A 25,977-nucleotide genomic window follows, 5' to 3' on the forward strand; every position below is an offset into this window, starting at 1 on the left:
TAGTATGTAGGTCCACAGTCAGTGAAAGAACCTTGCTGATCAATTTAATGAAGAATGACGAAAGCTTGGGATTATAATCACAATTGGCAAGGAATCACAATAAGCCCACTGGCTTTCTGGTTTAATATACTGATAAACATGACTCTGTAATTATGTAGAAAATGTACTATATCACACATCCTGTATAAATTAACAAATATTGAAACTTTTGTTTATAAATATTAACTGTACCTTCAACTTTCACTTTGCAACTACTTTATGTTATCAAGACACTGTACATGCAAGCATATGCCTCCTAAGTAGGGGTTGAGGCAGAAATGGGGTCCTTTTTTATGTTTTGTTTGCACTTTTGAGGTATGGGAGGGTAAAATGCAAGCTGTGTCAGCCTATATCTGAGCAGGTAAACAGGACTTCATGATAGTTAGTTTAAATATGATTTATGGTCTACCATCTCACCACAATTTACCTATGTTTAGTAAACAAATGAAGAGTCAAACCAAATTAGTATGTGCCTCTGCTCTTTATTACTCTCTTGTCATTTGCAATATGTGTAATCTTAATAACTTGTGTATATTCCAATTGCAAACTGTCTGAGTGTCTTCTGGGGGTCTGAGAATCAAGTCACTAAACTTATGCTAATAGACTTCAACAGTATGTCACCAACCATACCGCAACGCAGGGTTGTATGAATAAACAAATGGTTGTATCATACGGTCATACCTGTATGGCAACAGAGTCTGCCGTGGTGTTGCCTTCGCATTTACATGATATTTTACATGATATATTTGAAATTTGGCAGACTATAGTTACTTTGTAGAAGAAAACAAACAGGCATCACGTCTATGAAGAAAAAAAGTACCTTTCAAAAATGTCAGTTTATTGTACGCTTCTGATTTTCAATAGGTTCTGCTTTCAAGCCATTTCATTATGAATAAAAAAAATTACAGTATCAAATTACAAATTGTTATTTTTCTCATTGACATAACAAAGTTTTATTTACTGTTTTTATAAAAAATAAATTCCGTTTGTTCTGTTCCCTTGATGGCATAGTGAATCAGAAATGCCAAAAAAAAAAATCTTCATATGATATTATGTATAAAGTGCATAGCAACTTTTACCCTGAAATGTAATATAAAGTAATCCCTAACATATAAATAAAATTGATGGTTAGGCTAGATTTCCATGTTGACTTCATGTGAAGTAAGGTTACCATGTGTTAGTGAATTTTAGGTTATTTTCAATGGTTAAACAAATGATGGTTAGCTGCCTAAACCCATGCTAAGTCTTTGACTCTTTTACTGTTTTGCTTTCGTATTTCCATATAAACCTTAACAAATGCATTTATTGACCCAATACTGTATAAATTGCTTTAGCAAGTGCTCCTTCAACTCTGAATTCAAATTTTCCATAACAAGATTACTCCACTGCTTCTTTTCATTTAACATCATTTTTGACAGCTTGATTTAGACATTTTCATTGCTCAATATAATTAACATTTTCATATTAAGGTTTTTTTTGGAATGGTATTCAAGTGTTTTGAAAAATACAAAAACAACATCATTTACAACAAAAAGACCTCCTCTGTTTTGCTTCTTGATCCAAGGAATGTTGCTCCTTCTCCTGCAACGCACATTCCGTTGATGCAATTGAGAAACTTGCTGGCAATAGTGTTTTTTTATTTCGAATACCTCCTTCTGAGGGCGAAGGGTATATAGCCTGCAACATACCGCAAAACTTGTTCCTCATGTTTATCCAGAACTAAAGATCATCATATGTTACAGTGGATTTAGGCACATCATGTTTATCAAATTCCTCAAACAAAGCTTTTATTACAAATTCAAGCACATGCTGTAACATATGTAGCTGCAGTTTCATGGTATACAAAGAAGAAACATTGATGGATAATAAAAGGTCCTGCCATGCTTTTACAACTTTCTTATCACAACGAAAGTTATGGAACCTGTTCCACATCTTTCCTCGCAAGTCACTTGATGTTGGGCCTTTGCCATTGAAGAATATGACTCCCCATAGATTTCCCACTAGTTCTGTCACATAGTCATTCAACAATGGACCCGGTACTTTCCATCAATTTCTTGGCAAAGCTCTGTAGTTTCTCATTTTTTTTTTTCGTACAATAGATTGGGTCACTGAAAAATATATTTAGACAATGCATGAAGAAAACAACTGCCATTTCTTTTGCTTTTTCAACTGTAAATGTCAATGGATGGTCAGTGACATCTGATGAAGAACCTGGAATGAAAAAAAGAAAGAAAATTACTGTGTGATTATGTGTTAGATTGCCAAATTATCATTCTTTTATTCATTAATTTTTTACTATTTTCGTAAATTATTATTACTAATTTCATCGTTTTAATTATTAAAAATATTATGTGAAGGTTAAGCTATCTAATACGAATCCCATGATACAATTGGTGAAGCAACCATCTCACAAAATACCCCCCAAATATTCTTTACCCTCAATAGAGCTGTGGCATATGATTGTGACCCCATCCCCTTCCACTGACAGTAAATTGCTGAACTTCTGTAAATGCAGGCAGTGAATTTGCTACATGTCAAGTCATCTAGATGTTGACACATGACTGATTGCTGGAACCTACAATTGTTTCTTTTAACAGGCTAAACACACCTCTTTTTCCTTTTGACTGTTTGCCTTCCCTTTAGTTGAAGTCGAGCTTGAAGATGGTGCACTCTCTGGTGGTTCAGGAGTTCCAGAAACTAGTGTTCCCTGACCTTGAAATAGATGAAACAAAGAAATTAATATAAGCAATATTGTTGTAATTTTATTTACTATATGTTAGCCATATGCTGTCAACCTCTCAAACTGAAGTTTTCATTCATTTTGGATTATTCTTGTAACACAATATTTTGGGGAGAAAATCCTGGTTATTAATAAAAAAAAAAATTCAAGGAAGAAATGATGAAACATGCAAAAGATCTGATTTTTTACTAACAAATTAGCATGACTCAAAATAATACACAGGAACTGAAATTACAAATATGAAAAGACTAAAAGTAGAATGCGTGATTGAAACTTTTTAGCTACTAGTTTTCATTGAAAATTAAATGATATCTTGTTAAAATACATAATGGAAATTTGGAAGGTGTGTTAAACTTTTATTTTAAGATGTAAAACAAGAAGAAAAGTAAAATGATTATTGGAGTTAAAGTAGGCCAGAGACCTATCAAACTCGTTCACTAACGTACTCTTTGAAGTTTGATCATAATTTCAAGCATCTCTTTCTTATTCCATGTTCCTGTCATAAGGCTGTGAAATATAAAGTAATGTTGGGGGGAAACTACTCACCAGATTTGTCAAGATTGTAATTGTCGCAAAACCATTTGTCACCAGCTGCAAACTGTTCTTCAAGTCCAACTCCAGTATCAAGACCAACACACCCTGTGTGAAACCACTCAATTTTACAGTTTTCGCCATAACAATATACAAAATCGTCTGTTTTCGTAGCGTCTTTACATATGCACATGTAAAATGAAGATATTTCTTCGTCTTCCTCTTCTTGAAACTCGTGATCTAAAATTGTGTTTGCGTCTTCACTATCCAAATAAATTTCGGCCATGCTGTGCTTGTCACTATAAATCATTAACACTAGGCTGAAGGTTTACATGTATTTTTTAGCACAAAGTCTATAGGCATGTGGATACAATAGCAACAGGTACGGAAATCACTGCTTATTCTCCGTACCAATTTACTGACCAACTATGTCTTTCGTGATGTTAAAAGTTTCCCATATAAAAGAAAATAATCACCGACAATGACTTAATATAAACATACAACACATTTTACACCAATTTCAGTGACATTTTAATTTCTAAACAATCGGCGTAGTATTCTAGTGTAATGCATACAGCTGTGTGCATACATACGTTACTGTACTGGGCATGGGAAGGCACGCTATAATTAGCTGCAGTGAGTCGGTCGTATTACGTAATGTCTTCGTTCCAGCCGTGCTTTTTACGTGCAAAGAAAAAACGGACACGGACCAAAGGTCAACAAAACCAAAAACAATTCCAAAAACAACCACCATCGTTCCAGCGAAACTTCACGCTCGCGTTTATACCCTCGGGTGATTACGGTTGATTAGGTTTGCGGTTACCCGATACTGTCGGGACTGATGATGGTTCAAAGGGCTTTCTCTCCTGTTTTTACCTCCATGGTTCTAGGATTCGGGTAAGAAATTAGGAACCGGGTAGAATCGCGTCTACTAAGTTTAATGATTCCAGTAATAAATAAGGTACTGGGTATTACCACGTCGGGCGGGTACCCGGGTAACCCGTGCAAACTGCAAACACCGTGACGTTTTGCCACCGCATGGCGGGTCGCGAATTTTGTTTTTCCAAATCAAGTTTGCAAGTTTGCGTAAATAGTCGTTCATGATTGGTCGGAAGTTACGTCATCACCATAGAAACCTTCACTTCGAGGTTCTGCATCCATTCGTTGCAACGAATATCTACCCGTTGAAAATTACCCGTAGCGTTTCGTACATATATTTAGATATATTTGGAATTGGTTTAGACATATTAAGCAAACTAGTATTGTATGATCTACTTTCATCGAAGTTTTCTGTGAAGGCATTAATCGATAACATCGCACAGTGAAAGTTTCGTACAGGGTGCATCACACATGCGCTGTAGGCCTATGTGTATTATAACTCTGTACACAGTGAAGTGACGGAAATATAACATACTATACACTGTACTGTTTTGCGTATATTTACTCAAAACTCGCGTCGTGAAGTTGCTTTTAGTGTAGGCCTCCCCATTCCAGGAAAACAATGTAAAATCTCCCGAGCAATTAAGAGTGATAATCAATAAGAAATCAAGTGAAATAAAACTGCATCTCGTTTCCTAAGTTAACCAATGTAGCTAAGGAATGTCCCATGTCAGCTGAAATTGCAAATCTAGACCGTTACTGTGCAAGTAAAACACTCATACTAGGCTTTGGAGACTGCCAATATTTGGTTTGATGTTTTTTGGGTGGTCTTCAGGTAGGACTATATGGGCACTGATTCTCTTGTCTGAGCAGAAAGACAGTTTTCATTAATCTAGGAATGTAACCAAAATCCTTAGGCACTTTGACTTTTTGAGGCGCCCATTGTTTTGATCTTTTACTATATTAATTGGTAAATTGGTTTGCCATGCGATAAATTGGTTTGCCATGAACAGTTGATTCATATGCTCGTTCAATGTGATAGTTGTGATCAATAGCAGCCAGTAGCATTCTAGTCACATATCCATCATAAGAATAAGCACAACGTTTATTGGCATACATTAGCATATGATTGTGAAATGATTCAAGAGAACCAGAATGCTTTAAATTTGTAGAATATGGAAGAGTGTTAAGAAATTGCTTCTTGAGTATGGCACACCTAAGAGCTTCATGTGACGGTGATCCCTACTTCAGATAAGGCTTACTATGGTCGGCACCAGCAGGTGACACCATAAATTGATAACAACCACTGGTGTTCGTCTACAATGTGGTGAAGAAGTGACTTAACTTTGATATCATTACCGCCGCACTCTTTACCGGAGTACCATAAATGATTTCGTATAGCAGGGATCCATAAGTGATCAGTGCTCTTTTTGTCATTCGGTACGTCAGAGAGTTTCTTGACAAGGTTCTTTGCTCTATGCCAAACATCCACTTGATGAGAAATTCCATCATATTTTGGAATACTTTTGAGCAGTGCCTTTATCTGAACATGATAATCTGTCACTACTTCACAGATTCAAATTCTTTCATTATAAAGTCCAATACTCTCTCAAATCCAACTCTTTCCATGTTTGGACTTTTCCCCCTACTTACCTAACATCAACTACCTCTAAATGCAAAATCTTGGAAGAATCTTCATCCATGAAGCTGTAAGTACAGTATTGGGAACAATGCCCAGGGGAGTCTGTTCTAGCATCTCCTGCTACACATAAACCTCTTTCTTTAAGTGTGCAAAATTCTGCCTTTTTACCTTGTGCCAAGAAGAATAATTGTTTCCTGAAATGGTTCCAGCCGACGAATATTGAATGTTACATGTAAAAATACCACCAAATCTGTTTTCCACACACATGGCCATCCTCACACTTGCAAGACAAAAATTGCAGTACCAATAGCACTCCATTGATAACATAAGATTTCATTACAGTTTGTGCGTGTGCAGTACTCCCCGTGAATTAACTTCAGTAGTTGAAACAATTTCTTTAAAGATACTACACATTTCTCTTCCTCAATTATATCAAAATTTTTCCCTGAGGGCCAGTTATCTGTAAGAGACTCTTCACTGTACTGTTCTCAGGAGTCCATCTCAAAGCTGTTGAGTTTTATTGGGGAGCATTTCTGTGGGGGAAAAAATCCCCAAATTTCAGTCAATAGTGTTACGTTATGGTGTGCTCCGGCTCAGTTACTTTGGGCTCCAGACATAGATGTAATTGTAGAATATCAGCTTTATTGCTGGAGTGTATCAGGCTGAACTACACTCTCTGCAGTCTGGAATGTTAGTCTCTTACATATTAAAAATTACAGTATTTAAGTCATTACAACTTCCTGTGAGGGGGGCGATAACCTCTCTATGACATACACTCTTGGTCTTACTTATATTTACTAAGGCACATAGGAGAGTGCTATGACTAACCACATTTGTAATACACATGAGATGCAACAGGTTGTAATCTGTGTTTAAGCATGAGTATTTCATGGAATTAAGACAGGGGGCTTGTACGAATATGTGGATGTAGGGGTGAATAAGTCATGAACAGGAAGTAAGCAGTTACTCTTAAGACAAAGAGGCATGGAAGCAATTGTTTAAGTTATATCATGGGGGTATAACTACATCCCTTTTGGAATTTTGCTGAAGAATTGAACTGAAGTGAAATTGTACAGCAAGAAAAGAAAAGTAAATTGGAATACAACATTAATGAAGACGAGGCGAGAAAAGAAGAAAATATATACATTAAGAGTAAATGTGTACCAGAAATTTAAAATGGTAAACATATGAACGTTAGCCCCAAAAAATCTTTAACCTTGTAATGTAAGGTATCACATGAATTATTCATCCATAAAATTATACTTCGCTCGTATATTTTTACAATAACCGAGAAAGTTGGCGCGCTTTGGATTTCCGTGAAGACTACCATAAAGGCAAGTACAGAATATTTTACATCTGTAAGAACGTTAACTTCACATCCAACCTATATATCTCATGGATAATCCGAAATTAATTTCTTGGAAGATAATATACCATTCTAAAGTGATCAGCTTTGATAACAATTCTTGACTTTTTATATATTGTAGAACAATTCATCAAAAACAAATATGATACAAACATGAAATTCAAATGTTATATCGAAAGATGAATAATCAAAACAACGTTATATATAACTTAATTAAACTTAACTTTACTGTAATTAAGTTTGACATAACATCTCAAAATGATAGGAGCAAGTTCAACATAAGTGAAACAACACAATTTCAACTGAACCTCTTTAAAGTTGAAATCTGTATGAATTCTTCTTTTTCTCTGAATGAGAAAACTGTTGAGTTCAAGTAAAGTATCTATGATGTCATTATTTCCAGAATATCGATCAACATTCCACCAAAATGTGTGTGTTCAGTGATCGCTATCAGAAGTACAAAGAGAAAAAAGGCATTGTAAATGTCCTGCTAAATAACGTGCACGAATTATTTCAAATTCTTGGAAATTGACATTTTTAGAGAACTTATTGTTCCGGTGTATATCTTTTGGATTCAATGGTACAGGACTTGCTATATTTTCCTTAACTTCTCTACATTGAACATAAGGGGTAAGATCGTAATTATTGGTTTCAGTGGGACGTACAAGTCTGGGGGAGGATCACAAGCAGTGTCTGTTTCAGATCGATGGACTAGTCTTGGTTCTGGCTGTGAAATGGAAGGAGTGGGGATGGGGCGGACAATGGGACGTGGGGGGAAGGTCACAGGTGTCGTTGAGGACTGAAAAGGGTCAGAAGACGAGGCTGATGATTGCCTTGCTTGACTTTGTGTGGGGAGATGAGCTGACGATTTTCGTGAACCTCGGGAAGTTGAGTTAACTGGGTCGGTGGTAGCAGATCTAGAGGCAGTATAAGCGGAAGTAGTTGCACGTGTTTTACGGTTATTTTATGGTGCAAATAATTCGGGAACAGTGATACCCATTGATCTGGCTTTAGCTCTGGTCATAATCGGATGAAGATTATCTTCATCACTGTTAAGGATAAGTTCTGATTGTTCATGGGGTAATTCAGATATTGAACTGAATGCTTATGGAACAACCTGATCAATCAGAATCGTCGTTCTGCGGCGCACGGGTGAGAAAATCAGCCAGAGGGATATCAGATCCTTTCTTATATCGAACAATAACAGCATAATCCGATAAACGAAAAAGTAATTTACGTAAACGGGCTGAGGGTGGTGCATGTTTTGATCTCATTAGTTGAACTATTGCTGAATGATCTACAACAGCATCAAACTCACAATGTCCTAATAAGTGTTTGAAGTCTTTTACACGCACCGGGGAGTGCCTTTGAGTAATAACCAATAATGTGTTCATGACCTTCACATGTTTGTGTTAGGTATGAACCTGTAGCAGTCCTTGAGGTGTCACTATACATAGTAAATCTACCTTCCTAGGCATATGTAGAATGAGTGGTCGACTAATTAATTCTCTGATAGCTTCAAAAGCTTTTTCATGCTCTGTAGTCCATTTAAAGTCTTTACGTTTGCGAATACAAGCTGGGCCTGTGTATCCTTGCTAAAAACTATGATGTCATCGTAACGACTAATGCAAAACTGTCAGGCATTGGGTATATCTGCAAGAATTTCATCCATTTTGGCTTGAAAAATTGCAGGCGAAATGTTCAATCCTTGTGGTTCTGGCTGTGAAACAACCCCCTCCCCTCCCCATCGCTGTATCGTTTATACACTGTGTTGTGGGTATTGACTACAGTTGTATGTACTGACTGAACACTGGTGTCTAATTACCGAAGGTAGCAAGCTGTGTGCATATTTTCTGGGATCAATGGTATTGTCTAACAGTTCAATTGAGACTTCGTCAGATAACCAACTAAGACTTTCTTTTTGTGTGAGTCTTGACACCCTTTAATACTTTACTTCATAGCACAAACTTCCCCAAATTGGCAAGTACTGGCACAAGGCATCATCCTTGAGTGCACCTAATCATTGACAGTCACCTATGGTTGTAAACGCAAGTGCTTTAATGGCCAACAATACTGTCCTGTGTGAAGACAAATTTGGATTGACCACTGAAATAGTACTGTGTGTTTAATCATGAATGTGCAAAGGAGCGTTCAGTATGGCTAGCATTACCATCTCCCTAGTTGTTTTTGCCCCAAAACAGGGTACTCTTGGTATTATTTTCTATAGGCAGGGAAGATCGTAATGAATGTTTTGTATAGCTTTGGTATAGCATGGAATATAAAGGAATTTTCAATGGCCAAAGTTGTTATTTCTGACCTAATAATGCACAATGAGAGTATTTAAACAGTATTAATACCCAAACTTCACTACTGAAATGGAATAGATAATAGATGAAACCGTAGGCCTTAGCTTACTTTCAGTGATTTTCTCTCACTTCTTTTCTTGACACTTTAAACGAGAATGAAAATAATTCCTCACTTGACAGTATGGCTGGCACCACACTGTACAGCAGTGTGAACTTACAGATGCTCCTTCCATTTAAATTACACTGATAACTGCATCCAGAAATACTTCCATGGAGTAACTATGTGATAGTCTTTACTATATACTCACCCTTCATCAATACACAATAGTTCTTCATCACCATGGGATATGGCTGCAATATCTTGTTCATCACTGTGAAACGACCTTCAAGAAAGTAATAAAAACAGGCAGTTGCAAGGGCTTCCAAAGTACAAATTTTACTCACAACACTTTCTACTGAACAGAGCAACATGTTTTTTGTTATCTTATCTCTAACTTCACATAACATTGATTGAACATATTTGGAATGGCTGAACTCTTCCCTATTAATCACAGTGGGTACTCTTAAATACCATAGTGATAGGTATTATTGGAAAGGTTTCCTTTCGTATGAAATTTGCCATTGTTGTCATATGCATTCACCCTAAATATGGCTTCATTTGGAAAACACTTTACTCTATCTTGCTATGCAAAATGCTATGGGAATGTGCTTTTCAATGAACACATCTATCATCAAGTCCCTTGGGTGGCAATATAAAGATCTCAAGATATAATTTCATGAAGCCTTTCAAAAGTCTAAAAATCGGTCATTACTATGTGAGAATATAATAAGTAAATAGAAGAGGGGAAAGGAGATAGAAAAGGGCAAAATAAAAGCTAAAAGAGGGAATACTTTCTCTTCCTCAGAGTCGCCATGAATAACACCATCTGATGCTGGCCCCAATATTGTTGATAAAGTTGAAAGGAAGTGTTTTGAAGAAGGTTCGCCTGTTTTATCGATGGGCTTCCAATGGATGGGGTAATACTGCTCCTGCTGTATCAAACCAACAAATGAAATCAAGTTAGGAATGTAATATTTCATACTCAGTACATAGCAGAAGGCTAAGGGGGAAAGGCTTGACACCACTCCAGAAACTGGAATGCAGAAAAAGGATGAAAGTGAAATATAGAAAGAAAAGTGTTCATGCAGATAGATACTAATGCATCACCCCAAAAGTGAGGACATAGTTCCTTCGTAAGTGGTACTCATTTTGCTCATAGAAATGTCACAACTATACCGAAGTCAACACAACCAAACGGTCAAATGGTAGGTGATATCTTGCATATGACATTTGGGATGGATTCCAAGTTTTGTAAAATGATGATGATTGGTGGAAAACCAGCAAGTCTGTAATGCATAAAATTACCCCAACCCTTTACCCAAGACATTTTAGAGTTCTGTTGCTTATGTCCCTATATATCTTCATTTCCCTAAGCATGACACTAATTTGAAGTTATAAACTACACTACAAGTTCATTGGCTGCATTGCAAAACTAACATATTCTTTACTGAATGGAGTCAGAAGGATAATATGAAATTGCAATGAAATCATCTCTTGTTTGGTATGTTTAGCAAATTGTATACATAGCACACACAAAGAAAGAAAAATCATTTTCAGCAGGTGTTGACTAAGCCATTGGTACTGTTTTAGATTGGTTTGTCCGGTATTTGGCTTTGTGGGACAAGTAGATATCTGTGGTGTTTGGTCTGTCAAAGAGAGTATGAAATTATTATTACATTGGTTAAGTTTACACCAGCATCAATGATAGCTCATTGATAAGAATGGTACTACTAATGAACTTATGTGATCTATACATTCACAACAGTTGTCCAATTGAAGTGACCTTTACACCCCCTGATCGGGAACAACCTTTTTTTTTCCATATCATTTTATGTATGTAGCCTACATATAAATCTAGGTTGCAACTATGGCTGACAGTGCATTTTTTTAATTTTACAAAAAGGTACTTTCCATAAGATTTGTAATTGAAAAGAAAAAGTTTCCAGGAACATATTTTGGGATTTAGAATCGCTTATTTTTTTTAGCCTTCGTTGAATTTGCCAGAGTGATTATATGGCAAAACATGTACATTTTTTAGGTAATTCTAAGAAAACCACCATAGAACACGAATCATATTACAACTTACAATATATCACCATCAAAAAGGTACTGCTCGATACTACTGTGCAAGTTCCACACCTCTAGTCTGGGTTAGATGCATCAACAGGTTGATTTGTTGCGTATTATACTTTTGAACAAGAAACCTGTTTTTCTGGCAGCCTGAAATAAATGTGAATGAATACTGAACTAATCTATCAATTTAATCACCTACGCTAGTCTCACTGGATGAGAACAAAACCTGAATTACATACCCATTAGGTGACAGCAAAACAATAATTTTGGATAAGATACAAACAGACTTGTATGTGGTAACTATAATCTAGCATACCCCAATCCGACAAGAGTGTGTGTGAGAGGGGGGTAACCTGAAGTTCGATCTTAACATTTAATTCCTGTTCTTCGTATGTGCGGATACACTGTCCTCAGATACTACTTGCAAGGTTTAAACTGAGAAACTAAGGCCTGGCACCAATTGAGTTCATAATCAATGCTGGCTTTGTCCATAACTTAACAACAACTCCAAAGAGGGCCCTTGCTAGGCCTTCACAGAATAAAACCTACATGAAAAGATTTGCCTTTATTAGAGGCTATATAGCAAAATTCGGCCTGGGCCTGTCCTTGCTTCACCTAGATCGAAAGCAATTTAGTTTTAGTTGTAGGCCTACATCAATGTATTACTTGTTCACCTGTGGATGGAAGACCTAGGTCTATCAAACATTTGTCAAGTTTATGCATGCTGAAAGTTACGCACTTACCAGCAAAAACGACATGCAGTGAGATGACAATGAAGGTGTTTGGCAAAGCCGCAATGTGTTGAGGAAATGTAAAGTCATTGTCACTTATCCCACGACTTTCTTTAAATTCGCCTCGTTTCGTTTCGAAACCTTCTTTTCTGTCGGACCCACTCATCGAAGGCGTCGGAAAGAACCGGTACTAATTTAGAATCCGTACCAATCGACCCTACATCCTGACCACTAACCCTATTCTCTACTTCCTTACCCTACTCCCTAACCCTATTTCCTTACCCTAATTAACCCCTAACCCTATTCCCTTACCCTAATTCATAACCCCTAACCCTACCTTCTAACCCCTAACCTTATTCTGCCGGAAGTAGGCTTTCCCATTCATATGGTACGGATTCTAAAGTTAGGCCGAATGTGGACCTCCGTTCGTTTAAGTTCCGCTTTCTAGGATGTTCCATACTTCGTAAAAAAAATTACTTATTGTCAGTAAACGGTCACTCGGTGCATTGTGTACTGGACTTTCCCTACGTACAACTGTATCAGACTGCACACAGGCAAAGTTGCTGAGGTTCGTCGCGTTGCGGTGATCATTCGTAAAAGCACTGAATGACGTCACCTTGGTGACGTCAGAGAAATGTACTCTACAGAACTCTGACGTCCAGAAGGAATATTCCAAAAACTACTACGTCACGACCAAGCGTCTTTATAAATAAGAAACCCAAAACACAGAAACTACACAAAACAAACTATTGAAAGGCCAACGTAAAAAAACACAAAGTGTGTGTTCAACGAAAAGTGGAGAGCAGCCATAAACACGTCCGCACTCCACGAAACCAAGTCGTAGGTTGGAGATTGCACAATTTTTTTTTTTAGTAGTAGTAGCCTAGTATAGTAGTAACAGAACAGTTACATAACAGTCGTAATGAAGGCCTAGCCTATATTTAGTTGGCGTTACTTCACACAATCATGGACCAACGGCCTAGCGTCATTTATTTCTTCCAATATTATACGCAACGTGAAATTCGTTAGGCTTAATATGTTGTGACCAAATTTTGTGTCCAGTTTAGTCTTTGCTTCTTGAATTGGTTTATAGGGCCCTTGTTGTTTTGGAGAGTGAAAGTGACATTTGCTTCGGCCATCTGGTAGGGCTGTTGCTGGTTTTCAGATGGTTGAATTTAGAAGTTTTTAGCTGGGTAAATATTTTCCTTTCTTTATTTCATTGTCTGTAGACAGCTTCTTGGGATATGGGTTTTCCTGTGAAGTTGCTAGGTTTCGTTTTGGTACAAGTGACTTTGCTCTTTCTTTGCTAGATAGTAACGGCAGTTTATTCCTTTTGTGTATAAAGTAAATGCATGTGTCTTTGTTGTAGTCCAAGTGTAACGTTAGGACTTCTTTAACATAGTTCCTTATTACTTGGTTGCAGTGCAGTTTTATGTTTTTGTTAGATGTGTCAATGGTTTTCATTAGAGATTGACATCTATGTTGCAGTGTTTTTACTCATAATTGTATTTTGTTTTTCCACTTTACGGTTGTGAACCACAGTCAGAGGCTAATGTAGCCTTGTCGTTTCGGTTCTTACGTGGAGGTGTGGAAATTGTTTCGTTGAGATGGTATTTCGCAATCGTTTTCTTGCAGGGGTTTCCGTACATTGATTGGGCTTGTTTAGGGATTCTCGTTTAGCTTCCCGGGGGCAAGCCTTGGTGAATGTGTTTTCAGTACTGTTGTATTCAGTGGAGGAGGAGTGTTGGAGGAGGCTTATCAGGTTTGTAGTTTTGACTTGGCCAGCGTTTATGTCAAAGGTGATATATTTCACAATGCATTTTATTCAGGGGTGTTGTTACATGGTTTGTTATGTCAGGTCTATGCAGTTGCTTGGGAGTTTGGAAGTCATCTAGAATTAAAGGGGTAGTGAATTGAGAGAATCAGTAGCGATTTGTGTTCTAGGTCTTTTGGTTTCATTTTTACTCTCTTTGAATTTTATTTACTTACTATTTTATATATTATTTTTCTTCAGTTAATTGCTTTAAAGTTCATGCGCATTAAAGAACAATAGATCTCCAATAATGCCTCCAGAGTCTTTTCTTGAGCTAAGGACCCAACACAATCATTATATCTATCTGGAGAAATGGTCAGTAACCAGACTGAAGTCAAAAGCAACTTAGGAAATGAGTATGAAATGTGCTGTGTATAGGATTGCAGACAGATACCTGGTTAGTACTGAACCCTTGTCTTGAGTTATGATAAGGGAAACGCAAAGAAAATTGCATTTGCCAAGTAAAATGGAAAGGGAGAGGTTCGTACAGCGACAAGATCATCACTATAAGTGGTAAGTACCTTCATATTCATACACTGTACGCCTGGCTTTTTCTAACGTTAGTGAGAATTTTGCTTCTCAATTTTTTAGCCTAGCCTATAACTTAGTTTAACATGCGTGGTTGCACTTGAAGTCTATACATGAATCTTTCAAGGAGTAAATATGTTATATTGGTATTTTAAGCTTACTCTTATTTTTTCAAAGGCTGATGCAATTCTGATGAGTGAATATGGCTAGTCCTACTGATTTTTTTTCACCAAAGTTGACATGTAGCCTTTGCAAGTTGTTCAATATTAGGCTTGTCATACTCGGGACTTTAAGGATCAGGAGATGCACGTGGACCAGTCAAATGAATGCCAGCAACGCAGATAAATCAATTTTAAATCAGTGTACAATGTACAGTGCCCGTGAACAGGAACACACATTAGCTACATGTACCTCGTCTCCTGCAATAGCTTCATAACGGCTAAGCGCATCGACTAGATTTTCCATTTCAGTATTGGATGTCTAAATTGAATGGGGCAACCCAACGCTGTTGTGTCGCACCTAGGCAAGCTGTCTGTAAGTGTGCAAGGAGACTTTTGTCAGTCAACACCGTGCATTTTGACCCAATCAGATACTCACGAAACTGATCTGCTTTTACAAACTTGAGTCCAAGCACCTCTAATCTTGAGGCTGGGGAAATTGGAATAGTGCTTTTTACGTGACCCGCCCTGCGGCATCCAAAACGTCACGACCAAACGGCACTACTGAACCATCCCCTTCTACAACAAGCCACTAAAACATTAAAAAAAAGGACGACCAGCACGCAGCGAAACGAAACACCCCTCCCCAGTGCACGAGCGTCCGAAAAAGGCAAATTTCCCTCCAAACTCCGGGTAGGCTAGAACTGGTGCATTTGATAGAACTTTTAGTTTTGAGAATGATTCGTCAGCATCTGAGGACCACTCAAAAGTAGGCTATTACAGAATCCTTCAGGCATGCGATTGAATTCGAATAAACCCCATGGAACTCTGAATGGGTGCACGGCTGCTTGGAAATAACCATTTGATACATCAAGAGAAGAAAATAGCTTGGTTCCTCCCAAGGCTGGGAAAGTCTCGTCTATCCTGGGCAAGTGAAATTAATCCTTCACAGTAACAGTGTTTAACTGTCGGTAGTCAATGCATATTCTAAGGGCACCTGACTTCTTTGGGACTGACACAACAGGGCTGGCATAACGGCTACTGGATCGTCTGATGATATCATTAAATCACTCAGCAGTGTCTTTACTTCACCAATCTTCAGAGGGGGTATCCTTCGATATGGAAGTCTGATCGGTGTCTCGCTACTCGTATTTCATGAGGTACCAGGTTACAGAAGCCGAGGTCATATTCCCCCGAGGAAAGGCTTGAGCGTTCTTCAAGAGCATTGCAATTCGACACTCCTTATCATAGCTACTCCGCTCGTTAATTTAGGAATGTCTAACTGTAAACTCCCTACAGCCATGACTAAACCCTCTTTGCTCCTATTAGCATTCCTGAGTCCTGCAAAGACCTTCAACGCATTACAACCTAGCAAGATTAGGTCATCTTTCTTCCTTCCAGAGAGTGGACGCCAACTGCCAACGACTAAAAAAACTACCTCGGCTGATCCATCACATACCATTCGGTCGGAACTTCTGTCTTAGCTTCCCGACTACCATTTTTGGGGCAACCTCTACAGAGGACCAGTAACCTCTTCAAGTGACCCATGAAACGTAGTGGATGGGATCAGCCATGCCTCTCTCTATGTAATACACAGCAGACGTTTCGTCAATGGATTTCTGTTTTGTATCAAGAAAGTTTCAGTTCTGTGATTGTAAATGGGTTGTTCAGAGGTTTTTAACGTAGAGAGGGGTGCGCCAGGGGTGCCCTCTGTCTCCATTACTTTATGTTTTGTTTAGTTTGAAAAGGGACCCAAGACATGTTCCATTCGTTGTGCCAGAGGGTGCCAAATTGCCGGACTCGCATGACTTATCTATCTTTGAGAGAACTAGTTGTATTGGTCCCTTCAGGAAAAATTCACTTGCATCACACTGCGTACTTCTTTCAAAATCGTACAATGCGCACATATGTTTTAGAGTATGGATCATTTCGCTATCACTTACCACCCTGCCGTGAAATAAGCTTCTCGATATATCTAGCAAAGTGTTAAGTCGCGAGTCACTCACGGATAAGGTATTTTCCCGGAAACATCTGTCTATGCTGCCAATACGAATAAACTGCAAAACGGAACTGAACCCGCAGTTATTTTCTATATTTTCAAGCTGAGTGAACATAGGGGCGTTGTCATATACGTTGTGACATTCGCTTCCTTCACCTGTATATTCATTAATATTAATATAAGAAAGAACATTTCGTTCGTCATGAACGTTCTTATGGGGTGACTTTTGATATACTGAACTCTGTGAATGTAATGTTTTTCGCGACCATTTTTCACGTATTAAGTTGTTGTAGCGTTTATCAGCTGACTTATAGAAGTGTTTTACTACCACGAGTCTTTTGTTAATTCCTCGACAAGTTCGTCTATGCGATGAATTTTCGTTTCCCTAACTGTAGTTGCTTGAAAACCCCCATACGTTGCTCTGAATGAGCTATAGACCGTGGAAACAAAATGCTGCTTGGTTGTCCATTAGCAACCTGCCATTTATGGAGAGAACTTTGTAGCATATCTGGTGCAGATGGAAGCAGGATTCTTTGTATCTCTTTTAAGAAAGTTACACAAAAGACGCGACCTTTCTTTATAACTCTAATAAAATGTTCAGTGAAAGGGGAATTCATACGGGAAAGGAATGCATCGTCTGACAAATCAGTGTGTGTTCATCACCTTTTGTGGAAAAAAAGTTATTCTTTGGTGTAATCTCTTTAAGCAAGACGATACAAGGGGTGACGCGCATTGGAACGAAAGAACAACAGAAATATCCTAAACAATACCTTCTCCGTGTCTTATTTTGAGATTCAAACTACTCCATGCACGGTTTAGGAACTGTTTGTAAATTTCGTTGTTGAAAACATGCATGGCAGCCAATAAAAATACCCATGCCCTATCACTGTTGATTTGTACTGGGGTTGATATGCTTCCATGTCCAAATAATAAGTTTTTCTTTAACCAATTCATAACAACATATACACTTTGATCTTCGGATAATAGCATGGACACCAGCAAGGTTGACTTACCCCTTTGTTAAATTTGTAACAGACAACTCGTAATAAAAAATTTGCTATTTACCACGGCCTCTGTCCAACACTCCACCGGTCGCGTCCCAGAATACTACGTCTGTTCTATACATATCGTGCCGTACCCTTAGTCCTCCTTCCGTGAAACGGACTAACAGATATTTGTTGGATGAAGCCGGGAACCCTACCACGATGGTTATATTTAAAACAGTACTTCTGCTGCTTATTTAAAAGACTTTTGATTTCGCCTTCATCACGTTCCATACCTACTCTCACTTGAAATTTTCTGCATGACAGATAGCGTCAGTCGACATTCGTTTCTGTGATTTTTACGTGATCCGCCATGCGGTATACAAAACGTCACGGCCAAACGAAACTACCGAACCATCCCATTCTGACAAACGAAACTCAGGTCAAGCGAGCCAAAAAAAAAAAACATACGCCCGCCGACCTGCAGAGACAAAAAACGCCCAACCCCCCCCAAACATTCAAAGCACAACGAAAGGACGACCCGCACGCAGCGTAACGAAAAACCCCTCCCCAGCACACCACCGTCCAAAAAACATTCGTTTCTGTTATCCGATGCTATTACTTCTGAAGATTTAGAATAGAGATTCCGCAAAAGAACTATCATTGGCTTCACACCCATGGAGAGGGTCTATCTAAGACCCTTATAGGCCGAGCATGGATGTCGTACATGCTGTGCTTCATGTTTTCTTTGAAGTTCACCGTGCATAAATAGTTTCTATCAATGGAAATGCGTACGTTTACGGAACAATCTTCAAATTTGCAATACCCCTTGGCTCGGAATATAGTTTCACTAGTGTTATTGTCTATGTAACACCGGTGGAAAGGATGCTCGGTGGTGACATTCCTGGGGGGTGGGGTGATGGGAGCTCCGGGGTCTCTGCTGATAACGAAAAGAATGACACGTTAGTTTTAGTACTAGTCCATGTATTATACCTGCTAGTACAAGTAACGTAGTGTCTTAGAAAAATGGATTTTCAGGCTAACCCACGCCCTGAAGGGTCTCCCAATCTGAACGGAAGGGTTTGACCAGTTCCGGTATTCAAATTCTAAGGCAGGCTGGCTATAATAATAAGAATGAAGGTTTATAATGCGCTAATTATAAACAACATTGTTGTCAAAAGCGCCATACATATAAATATGAATAAAAAGAAAAGCATATACAATAATGCAACAATGAAATATAATTACAAATCAAATTGAAACATGTCTAGCATAGAGATATATATATTATAAATACAATTGTGGATTAAAATAAGGACCTTGAAATGTATACGCGTTTCAATTGGGAGCCAGTGTAATGCTTTAAGAAGAGGAGTAACATGTGTAAACTAAGTTTGCTTGAAGATAAGTTTGGCAGCCCAGTTTTGACACTTTGAGATTTTTTGAAAATAGAATTACAGAAATGGAGGCGGGATGTAACAAAAGCATGGATTAATTGCTCACTTTCTTTGGAGAGATATGGTCCGACTGATTTCATATTCCTTAAGTGAATGAATACAACAAGATTTAATGACATTAGAAATGTTAATGTGTTGTTTTCAAGAGAGAAGTTTGAATGAAGTGTTACCCCTAAGTTGCGAGCCTGATGACATGGATTTACAATCACTCCGCAGAGATTTCAAGTTATGTTTGGTAAGGGTTTCCGTGTAGATTTTGGGGCCAAAAGAGCATGGCTCTACATCTATAAGATAATGGTATTTAAACATGATAACACTACAAGGGTTTATTTTAGACATACTTCTATGAAATACTTTTGCCATTCCCTTGTAGGAAGACACCTACCACGTATTTTACTTAATACTGTATTATAAGTGTCTGCATTGATTGAAAATGTTCCCTTGTTGGGAAACTGCTTAAAAATGTAGTCATCCTTATTTGCTTGTGATCCAGACAACACACTTAACGTCTCATTTGATACACGGCTGACAACTTCTGTACTTTCATTCTTACATGAATCGGTGTTTGTATCATTACATTCATGGCTTGATTGGGCGGTAGGAGGTTCCGGGTGTTCTATTTCACTCGAGTTCAAGATTTCTTTCAACTTCATGCCATCTTTATCATGGTGTAGCTTAAATACATGCTTTCCGTTGTTACACTTGCCAATACCGCAATAAAATGTTACATTGAAACCAGACTTGACCGTTGAAGGAATACTCATACGTTTGACATGTGCAATACTTTCTTATCATATTAATGTCGACCCAGTTACTTGAAAATCTTACTGGCTTACGTTTACTTTTTATTCCTTGGTTTTGTTCTTGTTGCTACTTTTCCCAATTCTACTAGGAACCGTTTGTTTCCTCTGTTATTAAACCGGACCTTCACTGACCTCTTGCGATTTTTTTGTGGACCAGCCCAGCTTCATAACTACACTCTCCCAGAAAGCTTTTGATGATGATGAGGTAACCGTCACCTTTTTTCTCACTGACGATATTGCGGCAGAGATCTTGGCATAGTCGGTACACGCAGGTCGTCCTCGCATGTGAGCACCGCCCTTTAGCAGAGAGAAATCCCTTGTCAGTGTTCGTTCCAGGAAATGTTCGTGTGACTCTTTCTATAAAAGGGTAAATTGTATTGCAGGTTATATATCATTTCGTTCTTTTTTCTTTCAATATTTCACTTATGGTCATGAATGAATTATGCTTACTATATATATATACAAATTTATATATATATATGCTGTCATGATACTCACGTAAGCACTACGTAGTCAATCAGTCATCCAAACGAAAAGTTGCAATTGCGTGATGCACGCCGAATACCGTTGTACCACATTCGCATGACTACACAGCAGTTTGACTTCAATGAAAATCAGGTAAATACTGCTTTCAGGTCGAGAGTAAACGGTCATTCTCCCTTCCAGGGCCAAGACGTAATAGAAAGAACATTTCAGTGGGATTAGAAAGCAGCTTCTAATTGTAACGCAGCCTTCGTCCTCGGATGTTTTGCTGAAACATGTAGTGAATTCACCTTTGCTTCGAAGAAATTTAAAGGGGGGGGGGCATATATTCCTCTGGGCCGAAAACATGCAGGATTAGGGTATGGGTTGAAGCTGGAACACTTAATACCAGAACCGGTTCTCTGTGTTTGCATCTGTTTATGTACTAGTACGTGGTGACATAGACTTTTGACGGAAGGTGACCGTATTTGAATAATCTGGCTAATTTTGGCCCAATACAGTATACCTTTTAGCAGGAGAATGAGAAATTTACCTTCAAGTGGTGCTCCTTCAGACACTGGTATATTGCATCACAGACTTGTCGAATAAATCCAGAAATGCTATTGTGTGGCACACCAAACGCAAACTGCAGATCTCTAAATGCATCACCTGTGAATGTGAATATATATAATATGCTATGTTATTCATTGAAGTGCCTTGTTATTGGATCATTGCATATAAAATCATCAAATTTTGTACTTCGAAATCTTTGAAAAATTTCTCTTGTGGAGAAAAATTGGCATCAAAACTTTACAGATGCACAACTTGCAAATATATAATAGGAAAGCATTGTAATCCTTCTTTGTTTGTACTAGGCATAATAACCTCTGAAAGAATCAAGTACCATGAAGCAATGATTTAGGAGCTATTCATCACTAAAAATAGCACATTTTTTAGTGAAAAGTAAAAAATTCGAATATTTTCACACTTCTAAGTTGATCTCACTCCACCAGACAATATTTTTGTAGCATAATTTTATTTCCTGTTCTATGGGATAGACTCTACAGGCATCTGTAATAGAAAGGTAGTGGAATGTTTAATTGCTGACAAATTATTTTATGCTGGTCCAATCATACAAAAAATTTCGGCATTTTTGGAGAGGTTGCAGCAAGAGTCATCCGTGATTTTGACAAGAAATGACCCTATTAATAATACGTCAATTGTTTAACAATTCTATCCTGTCATTTCTTTTGTAACGTTATAAACATAGCAAACCGTTTTCTTTTTTTGCAAACCAGCCTGGTCATTTCGCCCAACCAGCCTGGTCATTTCGCCCAACCTTGATTAAATATGATACTTCAAAAGGAAACGTTCGGGAATTGTTAACGTTACAGGATACAAACCGAATATTAAGGAAACTGGAGGATCGATCAGTGTGTTAGGTGTTAAGGAAACTTGAAGTCGTGGTTAAATTGATTAGGCCTACTTATGTGATTACATGTGTGGTTACATTGATAAAGTGGTTACATTGATTAAATATAGTACTTCAATATTACGGACGGGTTTTATATTTATTTTTTTCAATTTAATAAGGAAACGTTCGGGAATTGTCAGTCAGTAGGATGGATCAGTGTTTTAGGGGTTAGGTTTGATAGGTTTTTATGAACACCGATTCCCCTGTGTTTGTATAATAATATAACTTCCATTGTATGAGTAAACGCCTAAAGTAGTGTAATCCTCCCATTATACCCGAAATAACTGCTCGGACTCCGATCGATATCGAGCGGACCTCACTTTTTTATTTACCTATAACGAATTAACCTAACCCAAAATAAATCAAATTGAACTAGTGGAAAAGAAAAAGTAATATTATTCTGACTGAATATTAGTAAAAATATGGTTGGGCGAAATGACCATGATGGTTGGGCGAAATGACCATGCTGGTTGGGCGAAATGACCATGCTGGTTGGGCGAAATGACCAGGCTGGTGACCAGGCGAAGTGACTAGTGACACCATCTCAAGAGTATGTAATCCACTGTTAAGACGATACATTTAATTGCAAACAATTTCCATAGCTTAAAGTAAAACTGCATACCTGTGGCTAGAAATCTTGTCGTTATTGCCAACTTGACGTCTGCTGGGCAGTGCCTCCCGAAGAGCGTATTCTTCTCTTCAATCATTGGTGACACCAGTCGAAGTATGTTAATGAAATGATCATGGTTCATACGCATAAACCTACGATAACTGGGGGCATATTTATCCCTCAATTCCGGTAAAATATTTGAAAATTCGCTAAATTTAGCCCTTTCTTATATCCCCGATCGCTGCCAGCATGATCCTCTTGCTTCTGCCCTTGTCTTTGCGAGCTTTGAAAAGACTAGCGACAACGACTGCGACCGCAAACCTCCGTTTTTCTTCGCCCGAGAAGTGACGTCGACTACTAATTTTAGCTGCCATTTCGAAATTGTTTTCATAATCGATTCTGTAGTTGTCTGGACACTCGCGCGTATGTCACCACAAAGTGTGCCTCTAGTTGCGAGTTGAATCTCGTGTTGAATCGCGCAGATGTGACCCGACCCGACCTTGGACAGGCTGGCTGGCCGTGACGTTTTGTATCCCGCATGGCGGATCACGTAAAAAGCACAAACTGGTCGGTAGGACAGGACTTTGTTTTCTATGGGTTAGATCCTCCAGTTTGTTCTGTTGCTGTGTTGCAGCGTATTATTTTTGTTTGTTCTGTTTAAAAAATATATATATATGGAGGAATAGATGTGGTTTTTAGGGGGAAATTTGCCAGTTGGCAGGCAGTCCTGGAGGCGGTCAAGTCTGACATGCGCTTTCCGGTTGAAGGCGATTTTGCCGTTTATCAGGGGCTGCCTTTTTTGGACGGTGGTGTGCTGGGGAAGGGTGTATATGTACTTTTTTGGCTCGCTTGACCCGAGTTTCGTTTGTAAGAATGGGATGGTTTGGTAGTGCCGTTTGGCCGAAACGTTTTGTATCCCGTATGGCGGGTCACATAAAAAGCACAAACTGACGCACACACGAACACAAGCGATCACACCCGTCTGGCGGGTGTAAAGCACTGTACAGTGATAGTAACGGCTGTATTCAAAAGCTGTAATAGATGGGGAGCGAGACCATCGGGTTTAATAAATCTGGAGGATTCATGGCGCGCGTACCGTGCATGGAAGCTCATGTAATGTGTTCCAGGATATTTCTCTGTGGCAAATATTGTAACGTTAGACATGCTGGCAAAGCACAAGTACAGATATATTGCACTTGCAGCGGGAAATGTCGATGTCTGGATGTGCTTTTTACGTGCAAAGAAACGGACACGGACCAAAGGTCAACAAAACCAAAAACAATCCCAGCAGGCCCGTAGCCAGGGAGTTCAGCCTGGGGGGGCTGGGAGTTGTCCAAGGGGGGCAAACAATCGGTACACTATCTAAGCGGAGCGCCACCATCGGTTGGCGCGGAGCGTACCAGAAAATTTTTGATGCCTACAACACCCCAGATCACTGGAAATAGCACTTCTCGGTAGTGTTGCGCCGATATTACCAATATCGGTTTTGGCCGATATCCGATATTATCATCCCAATATCGGTCCGATACCGATACCGATACCGATATTTTTTAACAGACAAAATAAAGGCAAAATCGTACTTTTAGTCATGCATACATTCACAAATAAATCTTCAAGTAAACAACAAAATATGGTGTTTTGTTTTCCTTTTGTCCTAAGTTGAAAAGAATGACTTTTTTCCTGATTTTGAAAAAGAGAATTATAATTGAAATCCAACCAGAATCTTTTTCACTGCAGCGCTGCACGCGATAATAAAATGGATGCAGTAAATGTGAGCCTTAACATCGTAAAGACTTACAAGTAGCTATAGTGTTAACGTATGCTTGCAAAATTGCATCTTAATTAGGTTACGAACTGTCGATCACAATGTAAAAATGATAATTTATTGAGTTTATACTCAATGTACAACTTATTCACTTGACCGTATAGAGAAGAAAAAAACTGAAAATCAGTAGAGAAATGACCAATTGTGTACGGAAAGTAAGGTGGTACACCTTTCAAATATTACGAAAGATCGAACAAAACACTTTCGAAAAATTCACGCAAAACTGGCATATCGTACTAAATGCAACTAATGTCATGTAAACAAGGCTCTAGTGCATCCATTTATGAATATACCGTAAGACCACATCTGTTTTTAAGCGGGGGAAAAAAGAAAGTATTTTCTAGAATTTCCAAAAATACGGAAAAAATAATATCCTACCATAGTTAATTGTATAGCAAATAGCCTAACCACCTCGGCGGTTACGGATCTCACGTAACTGAAAAGTTCCCTGGCAACTTGCCAAAAAATGTTAACAAACAGGTGTTACACAGGGGATGAGCTTACAGTGTGTTTGGGAAGGTACCTGGGAAAATTCGCAGCACATGAACGGCGGTAGTTGGGTATAGGGTTAAACACCGCAGTTGTAAAAATGTACGCATTGTACACGCTATTCATTGTTAGGCAGTCTAGAGACAGGGCTTTGCTGAACGTTGTTTGTTTCATAATATCGGAAGTTTTGTAAGTTGCACTTTTTAAAGATTGAAAGACAGATTAAATCTCTTTTCATTTTATAACATAATATAGCTACTCTAACTTGTCATTTTAAAATTTTCATCTGTTTCGTGACAATTTAAATAAGAAAATTATTTTGCATACTCAACTGCGATTTTTTTTTTTTATCGCCAGACACGCAAAAAAAAAGCCAATTTTTCGGGGCTTTATCCCCCAGGATCCCCACAAGGGGTTCTACCCCATGACCCCACCAAGGCCCTAAGGCGGGCCCCTGGACACTACGCTTTTATGCTCGCGTGCTCGGCGTGTTCGCTGGGCGAACACCGGCGGGAAATCGGCAGTGTGTTCGCGGAAAATTAAAAGTGCAGTTATGCATCATGTTCAAGGTTTTCACGGAGGCCTTTGAGAAAATGAATGGTTAGTACAGTACAGTGTATACATGCTGCACTAATGCTATGTGTAGGCCAAGGTTCACGAAGGTCATTGGTTATATTCGCGCGCCGTAGACGTCTTTTAGAGGTTACGGAGGGTCAGGTTTCCATGGATATTAATCGAAAATGAATAAGAGTTTAACTGACGCTAAAGAAATGGATCGTCTTGGGCAGATTAACAAATCATTGCAAGTATAAATAAGTAGCTCTGCTGTGAAAAAAAGTTCAATATCGGCTTGCTGTTATCGGCAATTAGGCAAAATTTTACCGATACCGATATGCTGCCGATATTGCAAATATCGGCCGATACCGATATTGAAAACGATTATCGGCGCAACACTACTTCTCGGACTCA

At 38.5% G+C, this 25,977-nt stretch overlaps 1 protein-coding gene and 1 long non-coding RNA gene across 4 annotated transcripts; both read right to left on the minus strand.

The window, feature by feature from the left end:
• Positions 1 to 1,451: 1,451 nt before the first annotated feature.
• On the minus strand, positions 1,452 to 15,578 carry LOC139981926 (uncharacterized). 3 transcript variants are annotated; one of them, XR_011797927.1, is made up of 3 exons: positions 10,395 to 15,578; positions 9,812 to 9,886; positions 1,452 to 2,751 (listed from the first exon to the last, which is right to left on the minus strand). XR_011797927.1 is itself a non-coding variant. In XM_071994353.1 (3 exons), exons 1-3 carry the CDS (start codon positions 3,618 to 3,620, stop codon positions 2,218 to 2,220), a joined length of 432 nt encoding a protein of 143 aa, XP_071850454.1. In that variant the 5' UTR covers positions 3,621 to 5,523; the 3' UTR covers positions 1,452 to 2,217. The 3 variants fall into 3 exon arrangements, 1 of the variants encoding a protein (XP_071850454.1); XM_071994353.1 differs by lacking the exons at positions 9,812 to 9,886; positions 10,395 to 15,578 and adding an exon at positions 3,326 to 5,523 and having other exon boundaries at positions 1,452 to 2,250; positions 2,648 to 2,751; XR_011797926.1 differs by having other exon boundaries at positions 9,812 to 15,578.
• LOC139981932 (uncharacterized) lies at positions 15,579 to 24,143 on the minus strand. Its single transcript, XR_011797934.1, has 3 exons — positions 22,707 to 24,143; positions 21,164 to 21,279; positions 15,579 to 20,505 (listed from the first exon to the last, which is right to left on the minus strand). It is a non-coding gene; the product is annotated as an uncharacterized lncRNA (long non-coding RNA).
• Positions 24,144 to 25,977: the final 1,834 nt, after the last annotated feature.

The sequence above is a fragment of the Apostichopus japonicus genome, chromosome 16, assembly GCF_037975245.1.
Source record: "Apostichopus japonicus isolate 1M-3 chromosome 16, ASM3797524v1, whole genome shotgun sequence".
Lineage (NCBI taxonomy): Eukaryota > Metazoa > Echinodermata > Holothuroidea > Aspidochirotida > Stichopodidae > Apostichopus > Apostichopus japonicus.